The following is a 15,000-nucleotide window of genomic DNA, read 5'->3' as shown; positions in this document are numbered from 1 at the left end:
CAACCTATGGTTAGCATTACCCTTGTTGTAAACAACTCAAAGTGGTGATATTTACTTTGGATTTTACAGATTAAGCAAAGGCAACAAAGACAGTCAACAAAGAAGTGAAAGTGAACCTTTTCAGTTCATCTCTTAGCTTGCAAGAAACTAACACATGGTATTCAATGTTAAAGTTTTCCTCTATAAACAGGGATTTAATTTTTCATTGAAAAGTTGTTAGCATGAACAGGAGGGATGAGCAAAATGGTAACATAGTGAGCCTGATCAGTTATACTTTGATTTTCGATCTATTTTTTGGCAATTTTTATAACAAAATATTACTTACCACTCCAGTACTGTCTCCTTCAAGAAACTGTACCACTTCCTGAGTCTGTTTGTCCCACAGGAATATATGGCCACAGTCACTTCCACTTACTACAAACTCACTTTGAGGGCCATAAAAATTGACACCCTTGACTATAAAATAAAACAAGGAATTAGTCAAAAGCAAACTTAAACTATAGAAGAACTGTTTCTTTTTTTGTTAATATAATAATTTATTACTTATATAGTGCAAAATACATGTGGATATGATCTAATGCACTACACAATAAGACTACGCAAAACAAAATATGAAAACGAACTATAAAAGGCTATGAATATACAATTTGACTAACTAAAAAATATTTACAAATACATACAAATATGTGTATCGATAAAAACTGGAACATAATGCACTAGTTAACAATAATTATTAAAATATCATTCAATCTTAGATCACATGATCTGTGTATTGTTTAACTCAACTGAAAAATGTTACAATATTTAGAACTTGTTACATTGTATTTGCTGTGAATAACTAAATTGCAGAATCAAAACTAGGCAATGGGAGCATGCCAGCAGGAGAACAAAACAGTTCAACACCATTTTTTATTGGTTTATGGAAAACAGCACATTTGGATGAAATAGTTACTGTAATGATATGATTCCTACCAGTGGCATTATTCCTGTGGCCCTTGTAAGTTTTGATATACTCTGCTTCAGAACTGAAAAGAAAAATTATTTCTCCATCAGATCAAGGAAGCAAGCTTGCACAAATATAACAACTGTACATCAGATACCTAACAGAGTTACGAGACCAGAGTTCAAAATGCCCTGAGAAAAGTTGGGTACTTACAGTGTACCAAGAGGCAGTACAGGCTAGGCTACACTGTCAGTTCCTCAATGAATTGATTTGTTTGATCAGGTGTCCAGCTTAACTGGCTTTTGTATCCCCTGAGACCAGTATCTAATCTGGTACTTTATGAAAGAGACCCTTTCAAAAATGAAAACACCCACCTTGAGTATGAGTCAAAAAGGTAGATGTTCTCATCATTGTAACTGACAAGCAGCTCTGGAACACAAATCAAATCGGAGTAAGAACATTCATTTCACAGGCATCATTTAAAGCACATAAGCAGAAAGAAATGGAAGGCAAAATTGGTGCTACCTTTACTGTGAAAATCCGAAAACAGTGAACACTAGAAATATTTAATTTAATGAAATGTTATTTGTGTTTCAAGTAAAAAGCCAATGATGTGCTGGAAAACTTAACTGCAACAATTAACCATAATTAGTTTGTGGTTTCATGTCACTTCTCATTGGTCGATGCACAATGGGAAATCTCAAAATCAAATCAAAGTGTTCACAGTTTTCGGCTTCACACAGTAATTACACTAGCTATGAATTTCATTTATCTGCCAATAATTTTAGCCATGTTTTCCCTAATGAAGCACATTTTCCTAGTATATTTTCAGTTGAATGGCAATAATAATAAGAAACAGCCGGTGTGGCAGTAGTTGCTGTTTCCTTTTAGCCCAGCAGGGAAAAGGTTCCAACAGAAGCGACATGTGAGGCATTGGAACAAAACAATGCCCCAATGCTGCACACATCTCCTCTGCCAGTGCAATCCTCCCACAAATGACTAATAGGAAACTGCTATGCAGGTTTGAAATAAATAAACAAACCTGCAAATAAAATTAATAATACATGTAAACAAACCTGTTCCATCATAAGAGTAAACTAGGCATGTTATGTTTGCATAAAGATCATTCCCTTCCATCTTCAAAAAAAGAAAAAAAAACAAATTATAGTAAAATAGAATGATTTGCCCTTCGCAACCCCTACATACACTCAAAAACTATTTTCTCTTTAATAAAAACACCAGAAAAAAGAGAATATCATAAGAGACACATGTATTGCTTTTCTCAAGCCTCACCTCCATGTCTATAACAGACCATACGTCTCCTGTGTAAACGTTTAGTGGTTCCTTCTTTAAATTTCTCTCCTTCCCTGCCATTAATTTTGTCTACCACAAACTCACCGTTTCCAGGTGTGTCAATTTCCCCGGGATATAAAGTGGTGGGGATGCTCATCGGAAATTTTGAATTAAACCCCTAAAGGAGACCATTCTGGGCTTTGCCCAGGATTTTTTGACCCCTGAAAGAGACCACATTTAAAACATTAATGTAAAATACTTAGTCTGGCCGGTTTCGGCCGGTTTGGACGTCAAAGGGTAAATTAAAATATAAACTTTACGGTATATTTCTTCACGTGAAACCCTAAACGAGACCTTCATGGCTACATATGGGCTACATATGATGGTGTTTAGCCCAGAACACCCTAAGTGACACAAAAATCCGAAATTTATACTCGTAAGTGAGACAATGAGCATCCCCACCCCTTTCATATGCCATTCCCCCCTCCATGCCAATCTGAGACATTCCAATATGCATGTACATGTAACTAAAATCATCCTACACTGTACCATTTGAAGAATTTATGGGTTTGTTGCTTACTACTGAAAAAAAATGAACCATGTAAACACATTTACAAAACACGTACAACAACACATTAACACAGACACTTCCTTGAAAAAAAACTTACCAAGTGATGTGGACAGTACTTTTTTACTGGTTCAACATCAGCCTTGCTATCCTGTTTCATAAATAAAAGAGAGACATTTACCATTGCCAAGTTGTATTTTGACCTTGGAACAGGTGCATGACACCTGTAAATGCAGAGCAGACAATTTTAATCTGGCCAATATACCACAAAATGTTACTCATCATAACTGAATTATGCACAGAATCAAAGTATTACAACTCACTTTAAGATTTACTGTTTGTGAGCAAAACAATCATACCTCTGGCAACTTTCTCCTGTCATAAACTCTGAAATGATACATTGAGACAGACATAAACTTGTGAGTTTAGAGTTGCGGCAAAGGCAGCCTGCTTGTAGGCGGTAGATGTTGTTGCCGCAAAACATGTATCAGATGCCAATCACTGGAAGAGCATGGGATAGGTCTGGGACGGGTGACCAAAACGACGGGATGGGGGCGGGAAAGAGAGGGCATCCCAGATCTCCCATCTTCCACCAGTCCAATATGGCAATCGAAATACAAATTACCCCCTGTAAGCAAGCTAATTGGCAAAGGCCCCTCAGACTATAGTCATCGTCTTTTTTAAGCATAAGAAAAGTACAGTAATCATGAGTGTTGTGTTGATGGTAAAACTGTATAAAAACATGGAAGGGAGAATCCCTATTCCCAAAAGGCAAGTTTGTGTATAATTATCTGCTTACCTTGCATACTGATCTCTTCCACCAACTGCAAATTCATATATATTTAGAGGGTTGATGAAGATTGTGTACAGTGGTACTCTTCTGTGTTCTTCAACACGACAGCAAAAGAGCCTGTAAAAAGAAACTTTACAATGACCGCAAAATTCTCTCACGCTCATTGGCTAATTCTTATTGTCAATAAGTGGACAGACACATAAATTTATAATTTATGCAAAACTGACGTGATATTGCTTGCGTCAGATTAAATGAAATTGAAGTTTCTTGCATTTTTGTTTCATGTTCTTCTTGTGTTTTGACTTAATTTTGACCCCTCTGCCTTTTTTGTTATTGTAAAAAACAAATTGATCTCAGTTTTTCATGCATCTGTCCTGGCTATCGCCTTGTGGATCCACAGCTACTTTGAAAATGCTATGATGAAATTCATGATCAATAACTGGTCAGATGCATGAAAAACTGACATCAATTTGTTAAGTGGTCAAGAGCAAAATATTCATTATTGCTATATTAATTAAAACAGCTTGCACGGTAAAAGGTCAAGGTAAAGGAACTAATAATTATTATTTAGTATTTAGTCCTCATGTGCTGAAGCACTAATTGGGGACACTGCAAACTGAAATCAAAAAATTATTTATAGGTCAGAATAAATAAGGAGACTATTGTACTACTAAATTAATAAATGATAAAGTAATATATAATAATAAATAAAGTAATAAATAAGTAAATAATGAATGAGACGTAGATGTAATGTTGTAGTAGATTGACTGATAACATTGCCATGGTAGTTCTTCTGGTTGGGAAGGTAGCATCACTTTAGAGATAACCCACCTCCCCCTTATCAATGTTGGATTTTCTGCAAAACAAAATGGTGACTTTTCTTCCAACATTGAATATGGGGGAGGGGGCCACAAGAGCATGGTGTTTCCCAATTAATGTCACTGTTCCTTGGTATCAATATAATATTATTAGCTTTTAATGCATAACGCAAGGCGCAATAGAACAAGACAACAGACGTATTGGCATTTTTTGAGGGGAACACTGCCTTGCGACTGGTTAGCCTATGCGACTTCCGAATTGTGTGATATGGAACAACCTCACTTATCTCCCCAGCACTATGAGCTGAGTGGTAAACAGCATGTGCTGGATCGGACAAGAGTATTGGTTAGCGAGCAATGTACAAAGGCAAACAAGCCAACCAGCTTGGGGGAAGTTGCTGCACAGACTTAACTGCACCTTGCAGGAGTGACCCAATTTTAATGAAGGCAAAGCGATACATCCAACCCATCTCCAAAGGGAGGAAGGGGGAAGAAAAAACTTTAACAAATTGCAAACAGCTAGTTGGTTTACTATAGAAGACAAACTGCCAAGTGAACCTTGGACGGCTAACTGAGGCTTTTATAGCTGGAGTCTGTCTATTAAAGTAGCCAGTTGTACAGGTTCTTACTCATACAACTTTCAGGTTTTGAGGGAGCACCACATTGTAAAAATTGAGATAAATAACTGAAAACACATGCCTTGAAGACTACTGTAACATGATATTGCATGACAGTCTAGGTACAAGTAGTAAAGACAATAACTCACCGACCCTGAGACAAAAGGTAAAAAAAAACGCATGCAAAAACGGTGTTGCACATGTTGTAGATAAAATTTTTCAATTTAATTTGTTTTTTACTTTCCTTAGTTTCAGAATATGATAGTGTCTGTAAGACAAAGGAAAGTAAAAAAACAAACTAGTCTGGAAAATCTTCAACCAAGTAAAAAATTTAACTACAATTCACCATGCAAAGATGACAATCCTACGTATGGGTCACACTAGACTGCGATACAGTATCTACTGAGTTTACCATGGTGATGCTGTCTTGCATTCTAAGGTGACACATGATCTGAACTAATCTACATAAACATGGATTGTACCCTGAACATTTATTATACCCGGTATTATGAAATGCAAGAGAAACTTACTTGTGTGCTTTATCCTCCCTAAGATCAGCATGAAATATAACACCATCCTCTCCACAGGTAAGAAATTCACAGGCTGAACCTGGCTCTATGCAAAGCTGATTAAGAGAATCATAAAAAAAAACTATTAAAAATTCTGAATCATGTATTCACAAGCAGTGAAATGTGAAAATAAAAAGTCCACCAGAATAGGTAAGAAGCCTAATCTCTTGATATGTAATATACCAATAATTCAGTCAAATTATAACTTTAATTAAGAATGCAATCTACTGAGCATCAATATCATTATTCTGCCCAAAAAAGGGAAATATCAATACTGTTGAACTGATGCATACCTTATGAGCTGCTCCCTTGTGTTGAGCAAGACATTTTGTGGTCTTCCAACCATCACCTGATGAGGGATGGAGAAATCCAACACGGACCTTGATACAACAACAATGATAAAGTAGGTAACACTCTGAGTATTTTTGGAAACCCATTCTTGCATATAGCTTTAAAAAACCATGCCATCAGACAAAGTAATAAACAAACATGGGCAAATAATGAATGGTTACTTTTGGACTCGTACCCCAGTCTTACATTTCTGTATACAAAAATTTGGTTTTATCAACGGAGTTGATAATGTAAATTGACCACCGCACAGAGATTCTAAAAGCTGACGTTTCGAGCATTTAATTTAGCCCTTCGTCAGGGCGAATCTGTAGATATGTTGATATCCATAGAGAGGGTCTTAGACCATATGTATTGTATAGGTCAATAAATAATGGTCAGTGGTGACAAAGCAAGACCTTAAGGCAAGGCTCAAACCTTTCAATAAAAGTTCAAGTTACCACGTAAATCAAATTAGTAGGTGGGGAGCCATGTGGTGCATCTAGGAAGTCTGTCCAAACATACCCAGGACATTAAGCACATGCCAGTGATAATTGTCTTCAGGCACTTACGGGTGGTACAGATTATCCCTGCCCACCACCCCCCAACACACACATATACGCGGTATGGTGACAGCCCTGCCTAGATGGAAGGCATTTTTTAATGATATCTTCAGCCAATGAATAGCAAGGGACTGTTGACCGGCTGGGAAAGCTTCCATCGAAGGAACAACAGCTTTTGAGAACACAACACTTTATTCTCAGCTCACATGCACCCATGTTCGTTTTACACACACAAGTTTACAGCCCATGCAGAATACCGCTGACCCTTCTGATACGATGACCGAATTAGCTCCTATCAACAGGACTTAACACTAGCTTGATACCAGTGTATTAAAACTTGGGTGGGTACCTAGTCCTAATGAAGGAAAAATGTTTCCAGTTCTTAGAGTACAGTTATTTCCCTGGCTTCATGAACTCGATCAAAAGGACAGCCTGATGGATGCAATCTTCAACAGTATTCAAACCCATGACCTGTGATACTGGTGCAGTGCTTTAAGTGATATATATCATTAGTCTGTAACACAAAGTAACAACTAAGAACCACAACGGCTTCATATTAAAAATCCCAAATACTGCATTATCAAAGTTTTTGTATTAATTCAATTTGGCTGAATCCTCTATGTTCCTTTCTTAACTTGCAATGAAGAACTTATATGATTTCAAAGGTTGGTGCACAATTTAAGTCCAGAGCACATCTTATGGTAAAGTAAAAACAAAGAAAATTATTACCATTGATCAGTAGTATGAACCGACATCATGTAACATATTCTTGGAATTCTTCTTCCAAGAGGGTGTACACTTATTGCATCATGTTTGCACTGTGATGTAATTTAGACCAGATACTTTGAAGTATTTACCTTTCCATCTCTGGCACAACTTACTATCGTGCTATCCCCTGTATAAGGCATAAACTTTGCCTACAGAAGCAATCAAAATGTATCAATGAATTCACATCATGATCATATTTTCACAAATTAGATAGTTCATTGGCTCAGATTGAAAACGATGATACTCATCTGACAAATTACGCTTATCGGTTTTACTTGATACATTTTACCTGAAAAACATTGCTGGAGTGGCCACTTTCATACGCAATTTTCTTTTTTGCCTTGGCCCAGTCCCATATTACAATATCAAGATCGTCGCTGCCAGAAGCCAAAAGTTCTCCCGACATGTTGAAATGAAGAGTGTTCACACATCCTTCATGGTGTTCGAGTTTGTTATGGAGAGTTAGTCGCTTTACAAGTCCCCTAGAGCCTGAAGTATCTCTAGAGAATTTCATCGGTGAAAGGACACCCAGCTGACGACACTGCAAGCTAGGAACTATGTGGTTCGCATTTGCTGCCATTTTAAGAAATTGTACATGTAATAAGCATTCACAGATTCGAGAAAAGCCACGAAATAGCTTTGCTCAGTCGTCTTCAAAAACTAAACGTAAGGAAAATCTCCTTCCTTGGCGCTTCCCCCTTCCGTTTCAGTCATTTGTGTCTATTATTGCAAAAGTAACTCGGTAAACAAATGAAAACAGCTAAAATTCTGCTCCGTGAAACTCACAGACAGAAACCAAAACAAGAGAGAAGAGAAGGACCCTCGGGATATATCGGGCATTTTACGATAATCTTTCGACAAGCCCGAACAAGGACGATTGTATTCACCGAGTCGATAAGTTGTCGTTCTGCGTCCGTCTCGTAAAAAATGGAGGAAACCACAGGCAAAGAGGAAGAACTTCAGAAATTTCTTGGAAAAGTCGATGAAATCGGTGAGTGTGGTGTATTATTATTGAAATTATTTCCATATTGTGGAAAAAGGCTTTGTTATAAAAGCGATCACCATCTTAATGACCATGCAAAGCGGAGCGAAACAACATGGCGTTGTCAGGTGAGTGTGTTACCGTAAGAACTTTAATTATTGAGAATAAAAATGAGCTAAAATTAGCACCGTGAACATCATTTCATCATTTCAGGTTTAATTAATTCGGAAGACGTACGCTTCTGGCTTTGTTTTGTCCACGAAAAACATTGTACGTCATGACTGTTATTTACCAGACTGCAGGGTAACTGCAGACTGTGTAGACCGTCTGTAAAATGAAAATTCGGTCAGCCTGAATATCAATCTGGTTAGGCTAATTAGGCCTAAATAACATTCAGGTTAGGCTAATTAGGCCTAAATAACATTCAGGTTAGACTGTTTACGGCTAGCTCTCAATAACAGTGAGGGTAAGACCATATTTTACTACAGGTCTGCACGGTCTGCACAGTCTGTAGTCTGCGTCTCGGCGCGATCGATTTGAATGCGATTGCATTCATTCTTTATAAACAGTCTTTACTGTATCACGTAACAGCAGTGTTGTGGTAACATTATGAAACACCAATGTGCACACATCAGTTAAAGGTTACCATGGCAACACGAAAGCTTTCCAAAAACATCTTATATTTCGTTTTTACTTGCTTGTATCTCAAAAATGAACTCCCATTTTTTATTGTAGAATAGTAATTAGCAATCCAAGATAGAACTGTCGGCAAAGTATTAAAAAATTCTTGGTAGCTGATTTAGAACTACCTTAAATTTTCGAAAAGATAAGGTAGCTATTCTGCAATAAAAATGGGGGTAACTGACTTAATTTTTTGAGATTTAGGCAAGTAAAGATGAAAATATAGGGTGTTTTTGGAGAGCTGATATGTTGCCGTTGTGCCATTGTGTTAAGCAATAATTGGTGCTTCATATGGTACCACAACATTGCTGTTGTGTGATACAGTGTTGTAGTGATAACCCTTCTAATAAGAAGGTCTCTTGAAAGTTACATGAAACTGGTTCCAGCCACCTTAATTTAATTGAACTGTTCAAATTATTGACCGCATTATAGACCCAAGATTAACTGATGTACAAAACAAATTCTGCAATCCCGGAAAAAAATTGCTGAAACATTTTTATCTTCCTTTTCCATGTCTGGAACACTTCATGAAATCACATTCAAGACCTATGGAAGTACTGGCTCATTTGGCTCAGCAATGGATGAAAGAATGAGTCATGTGAATGTTGGTGTCTCTTATTCTGGTGGCTCATTTAACATGGCAGTGGATGGCAAACGAGCTAAATGAGCCGGCTCGTTAGTAGAGTCTCTAAATATGGCCCCAAATTCAGTAGTTTCGGAATGTGGACTTCAGACTATGGAATTGAAACTGCATATTGACTAAGATGTTGTAACATTAAAAAAAAACACTGAAATAACATTAACTTGAGAGGAAATTGACTTAAAATTCTGCGAACAAAGTGTAGGCTACCTGTAGCCTCTTGTTCCATGTTGATAATACATGTAAGTCCTTCAATGTTGCAGACTCCATCATGAAAGATCTGACATGTGGTGATTTGGAGAAGCAAAATAAAGCTCTTAATGCAGCAGATGAGTTTTTAAAACGACACAGAGCAGAAAATGCTGATGATCCAGATGATGATTGTAGACGTGTCAAACCTAAGTTGAACAGGACAGTGATTTCTAAAGGTGAAAATGATGGAAGGCTGGATCCTTCATCTGCTCTTAATCAAATGGTAAGATCACTTTGAGGGGATATTAGCCAGTTTCCAGCAAATACTCCCCCCCCCCTCCCCAAAACAAGGAAGGACTTGCTATGTTTTCATTCTTTAGTTCGTCAGTTTCAGATCACATTCAGAACAGCATTTATGAATAATTACCCCAATTTCTACCAAAAACAATGCAAATAACAACACCATACAGCAAACAAAAATTTATTTTGAACAAGACCTGCTCCACCTAACCAGTAATTAATAGCCCTTTTCACCGTTAGTTTTTCTCATTTGCATTACAATACAATCTAGCATGTATGTGAGGCAATTTCGGGCTATTTTGTAGTTTTAATCCGAAATTGCCTCGCATCCACATTAGATTACATTGTAATGCACATGAGAAAAACTAACTGGAAAAGGGCTATTGGCTTAGTTGGTTGCAGATACATGTTCGTCCAAAAATGCCCCTATATAATTAGATACATGGGGATTTCAACAAGCGTCACAAAGAGTACCCTTGCTCTTCTCCCCAAATTCAACATCACTTGTTACTTGGAATACAGAGGTTAAAGTCACAAAGTGTCCCCCAAATGCTGTTCATCAAGTAAGGATAAACTACTGCATCTACCCCAGGGCAGGCACAGTGGCCTCATGGTTAGAGTAATCGACTCTGGATCGAAATGCTGGGGGTAACCCTGCGATGGACTAGCATCCCATCCAGGGGGGAGTAGAAATACTCCTAGTAGCTCATGCTACGGAATCTGGAGATAAGCGCCGGCCTGAGGGGCCTTCTGGCTCGTAAGCAGAGACTTTACTTTACTTTTCTACCCCAGGGCTGTCATTAGGGGCCATAAACCGTAACACCTGTTACGGCTGAGCCCAGTCAATGTTACGGGTGATGGTTGCTGCTGAGTGAATCTTCATAGGCAAAACAAATTGAAATTAATTTATAAACATTTACCTTCTAAAGAAAATATAATTGCTGCCTTGTGATGTCTGTGTTCCTGATTCTAAGACGCGTTTTTGGTAAAAATCCAAACATTTCCTGTAAAAAAACCTCAATCATTGTTGGAATCCGACGCCATTTTCAGCAACAAAATCATTATCAATGCAACATACTTGATATAAATGGGATTCTGCTGAACATTTTTCATGGTTCTGCAATGCATGACCATTTCTGCATGGTTAGTAAATTAATATCTTTATTCATTGTGAAGTTTATCTTTTTGCCCTGTTTTATTTTCATCACTTTTTGATTGAGAAAATATACAATTTTCACCTCGGAGTGCTGGAAAATGCATTTCCAAGGGTCTAATTTTAAGAATTTTCTGGGGGAGCATGCCCCCAAACCCCCCTAGGGGCTCAGGTTCCTTTACATTGTATTTACATGTTACGGATGAAATCTTGAGTGTTACACCTTCTTCAAAACTTAATGACAACCCTGTACCCTACATTTAAACTAAAATTAACTCTAATGTTTACTCTTACCTTATTGTTGGAAATAGGTAGTTAAGGCTGAGACTTAAAGGGACACTTTGTGTTGGACCTCAAAATTGGGTGTGCATCTAATTAGGTGCATCCATCACTTCATCAAGATTTCGTGATGTTGGTGCTCAGTTCCCTGAAAACTCTACCTTGTTCATGTCTAACATGACTTGTTCTTTTCAAATGAAACCTTATCTCTTTTATTAGATTATCATTACTCTTTATTACCCTTAACCCATTGCCCCTGAGAGGGAGACTTAATAGATTTTAATCTGTCTAATGCCAGACGATTTTACTTGTCAGTGGGGGGCATCCTAGGGGGTTTGAGATGTGAATGGGTTAATTTTTGTCTTTTCTTTTTCACTCTTAGCGGGAGGCTGGAGAACTTTGTGCTGGTAAGTGTAGTGATCTTTCATATCTGGAGATCACGTGTAGCACCTGTAACACGTCATTGATGATGTGATGTCATGCGTTTGGGTGTTTAGAGACTCAAACAGACTCCATTCCAGCAAAACGTTTTACCTAAAGTGTAGTACATTCTTTGTCTTATGCACCATTCCACACTTTCATTCTTTACGCATACTACAGTAGCATCACCAATCTAATTTTTAACATTTCTCGTTTTGACATTGATAATGGTGATACGCTGTTGCCAAAATATCTTGTACTTTTACTGCTAATGTTTATTTCTTAAGTGTTTCACTAAATCTTCTGCTATTAGAAGTATCATGTTATTTATTATACTACAATGGAACCTCTCCTTTGGGACCCCTCTATTCAGGGAACAACTCCATTCAGAGGACACAGAATTTGCTCCCAGAATAACGTTTACACATGTAATAATCTTTGTACTCCAACCCAACCTCTATTCAAGGGACAGCTGCCATGGTACCAAGAGTGTTTTTTGGAGGTTCCACTGTAGCATTATTAGAGACATGGTACCACTGTTTGTCTTGCAATACAGGTAAAATTGCCTTATCCTTATAACAGAACAGTTTATGCAAGCAGTTGAAGAAGATGCAAAGGAAAGGGCCAAAATAAAGAAAAGGAATGAAGCTGAGGCTGAGAAGTTAAAAGGAAAAGGGAACGAAGCTTTCAACAAGGGAAAATATACAGAAGCCATTAGCAATTACACCATGGCTATCAATAAATTCAGCTCAAATCCTGTTCTCTATACCAACAGAGCTCAGGTTAGGAGACATGATGATGATGTTTCTCTGAGGAAATGTGAATTCTGTTTACATGAAATTTATAAAAATGGATTTTGATTCCGAAGTATTCTTTCTGGGATCTCCTCAAAGGGACTTATTTTTTTTTGTTGAAAGAGAAACTGCATTTCAAATTTTACAAAGCCCTGCAATAATTATGTCAGTGGTGAATTCAACAACATTATAATAATGTACTGTAAAGTGTCAAGTCTTCTAGCGATGGGAAACTAATTGGGGACACTGTAAATTGTGATCAACTCAAATCAAATGGTGGAGAGGGGAAAACCGGAGTACCTGTCCAGAGAAAAACGTGAGCAAAGAAGAACCCACATGATGATAAATCTGGGAATTGAACCCGAGCCACATTGGTGGGAAGTGAGTACTCTCACCATTGTCCCAGCTCTGCTCCCCAACTCATTGACTGACTATAATTTATTATTTCATCAGGCATATATCAAACTTAAAGATTTTGATTCTGCAATTGAAGATTGCAACCTGGCACTAAAGGCAAGTTATTTTAACTTGATTATTACTCTTTAAGGAAACTGTTGACTTTTAATTGAGTGATTCACATTGGTGATGTTCTATTATATTGGTGTAACATTTAAGATTGATCCTAAATGTGTCAAAGCCTTTGTTCACAAAGCAAGAGCCTTGCAAGCTGGAGGAAAATTTGATGAGGTAAATTATTAATTTCATTTGGGCAGAGATAGATTGACTTGAACACTTGATAAATATTATGGTTACCAATGGCTGTTAATTTTGTTATATACTAGGCAGTCACAGTGTTAAAGAGTGCGATTGAAGTTGCTCCAAAGCAGGAGAAGATTCTCAAAGGTATCAGGAAGTATTTCAACCTTATATACTACCAAGGTTGTGTTCCATATTAGAGTTGTTTATCATGTCAAAAAAACCTCCATAGTGCTGCTCACCTTGTCCAACATTAATTAAGTGATACACTTAAGAAATGGGTAGAGACTAGTCTCAATGGTATTGAATGATAATAATAATAATAATAATAATAATAATAAGGCATGCCTCTCAGGAACTCTAAATAATGCTCGCAGGTTTAAAGTTGCAACATGAGCACTTGAGAAGTCTCAGTCGCCAAGAGGGTCTTTTTACCTGAGAAAGATTTTTTTAAAAGTTTTTTATGTTTTACTAGTTCTTTTCTTTGAATTATTTAGCTTTTATTCATTTTATAGCCCGGCACGGGTTATGCTGCAGCAGGGAAATTTGAACCCAACAGAACTACGTGACCACAGCTTCTACACAATAAACATTTTTGAAGTGCATGGGTCAGAACGGAAAATTTGTATTCATAGTCATCCTTGTCCTTTGATCTAAAGGTCTCTATTGAGTGGGAAAGTCCACAGTTGATTTTTTTTATCTGAAGTTTATATTGCAGAAGCTGAATCTGCACAAAGAAGACTTCAAGATGAAAAAGAGGTGGGCTTTTGTTATATTTTCAGAACTATCCCATTGGTTCCTTAATGAAATCTTACATGTACTTTGAAGTAATCAGTTATGATTGCCCCCACACTAAATACAGTTGACACTTGAATAAAGCTCATTGTTATGGCTAGTGTTTCTTCTGACCGATATAACGCATGCTCTGATTGGCTAAGAGCAGCTAAGTGCTGGGGCATTATTCTTCCATAATGTCCACAGGCTGATTATGGATTACGCTGTATGCAAATTACTTTTTTCTTCTTTAGAACCATTCTGTTACCATATAACAAGCAACTTACCGGATAATAACCTAGAGCGTTCGGTCATTACTGGACAGCAAAATGTCAAACCGTGGCCTAGCTGTATTGACCTTGCTGTCACCCTGTTGGCAAGGCCTCAGTTTGAGATTTTGCTGTAACAACCTCACTCTTGGTTATTAAGTAGTTACTGTTATTATAATAATAACATTTGATAATAATAACAATAACTACTTTTATTATTATTATCATCATCATCATTATTATTATTATTAGACGGAACAAGTGTGTGGCAGAGAGAAAGATGGTAGGGGGCAAAGAAGGGGAGGTGTCACATTCGTTGGAGCAATATGAGCCACCAATATCATCCAACCATATTCTACCTAAATCAACACTGATATTTCTTCTGTAAATAATTTGTTTAATGGGAAAGAAAATAAAGATTTGTGCATTTCAAACATTGAGATTGCATCATTTTGGTATTGATTTCCAAGGATATTGTCCCTTTTTTTTATTAATTTATGCAATATTCTTGCAGGCTGGGTACATGGCTGGACAAGGAAGTGGAGAATTAATAAAAGATTC

General features: G+C 37.3%; 2 protein-coding genes across 5 annotated transcripts in view; one reads left to right on the top strand and one right to left on the bottom strand.

Moving 5' to 3' along the window:
* LOC137983304 (DDB1- and CUL4-associated factor 8-like) overlaps positions 1 to 7,839 on the bottom strand; it is a 13,443-nt gene extending 5,604 nt beyond the window's left edge. Inside the window, exons 1-11 of the mRNA XM_068830514.1 lie at positions 7,549 to 7,839; positions 7,349 to 7,408; positions 5,895 to 5,981; positions 5,563 to 5,657; positions 3,604 to 3,714; positions 3,164 to 3,191; positions 2,905 to 2,955; positions 2,020 to 2,080; positions 1,318 to 1,372; positions 973 to 1,025; positions 326 to 456 (exon numbers count right to left, since the gene is read on the bottom strand). Coding sequence (XP_068686615.1) covers positions 326 to 456; positions 973 to 1,025; positions 1,318 to 1,372; positions 2,020 to 2,080; positions 2,905 to 2,955; positions 3,164 to 3,191; positions 3,604 to 3,714; positions 5,563 to 5,657; positions 5,895 to 5,981; positions 7,349 to 7,408; positions 7,549 to 7,839 — 1,023 coding nt within the window. The remainder of the gene's footprint in view (positions 1 to 325; positions 457 to 972; positions 1,026 to 1,317; positions 1,373 to 2,019; positions 2,081 to 2,904; positions 2,956 to 3,163; positions 3,192 to 3,603; positions 3,715 to 5,562; positions 5,658 to 5,894; positions 5,982 to 7,348; positions 7,409 to 7,548) is intronic.
* A 283-nt stretch (positions 7,840 to 8,122) lies between these two features.
* Positions 8,123 to 15,000, top strand: part of LOC137983303 (tetratricopeptide repeat protein 12-like) — a 21,473-nt gene continuing 14,595 nt past the window's right edge. The window contains exons 1-9 of one of the 4 annotated variants that reach the window (XM_068830511.1): positions 8,123 to 8,250; positions 9,826 to 10,037; positions 11,869 to 11,893; positions 12,489 to 12,688; positions 13,154 to 13,213; positions 13,316 to 13,387; positions 13,483 to 13,543; positions 14,115 to 14,155; positions 14,954 to 15,000. The exon at positions 14,954 to 15,000 is cut by the window's right edge and continues 83 nt beyond it. In XM_068830511.1, coding sequence (XP_068686612.1) covers positions 8,187 to 8,250; positions 9,826 to 10,037; positions 11,869 to 11,893; positions 12,489 to 12,688; positions 13,154 to 13,213; positions 13,316 to 13,387; positions 13,483 to 13,543; positions 14,115 to 14,155; positions 14,954 to 15,000 — 782 coding nt within the window. In that variant the 5' untranslated portion in view covers positions 8,123 to 8,186. Of the gene's footprint in view, positions 8,251 to 9,825; positions 10,038 to 11,868; positions 11,894 to 12,488; positions 12,689 to 13,153; positions 13,218 to 13,315; positions 13,388 to 13,482; positions 13,544 to 14,102; positions 14,156 to 14,953 lie in introns of all 4 variants that reach the window. The other 3 variants (XM_068830510.1, XM_068830513.1, XM_068830512.1) reach the window with 3 other exon arrangements.

This window comes from Montipora foliosa, chromosome 13 (assembly GCF_036669935.1).
Source record: "Montipora foliosa isolate CH-2021 chromosome 13, ASM3666993v2, whole genome shotgun sequence".
NCBI classification, from domain to species: domain Eukaryota; kingdom Metazoa; phylum Cnidaria; class Anthozoa; order Scleractinia; family Acroporidae; genus Montipora; species Montipora foliosa.
The sequence above is the reverse complement of the archived record's forward strand: the minus strand, read 5'-3'. Positions and strand labels throughout refer to the sequence as shown.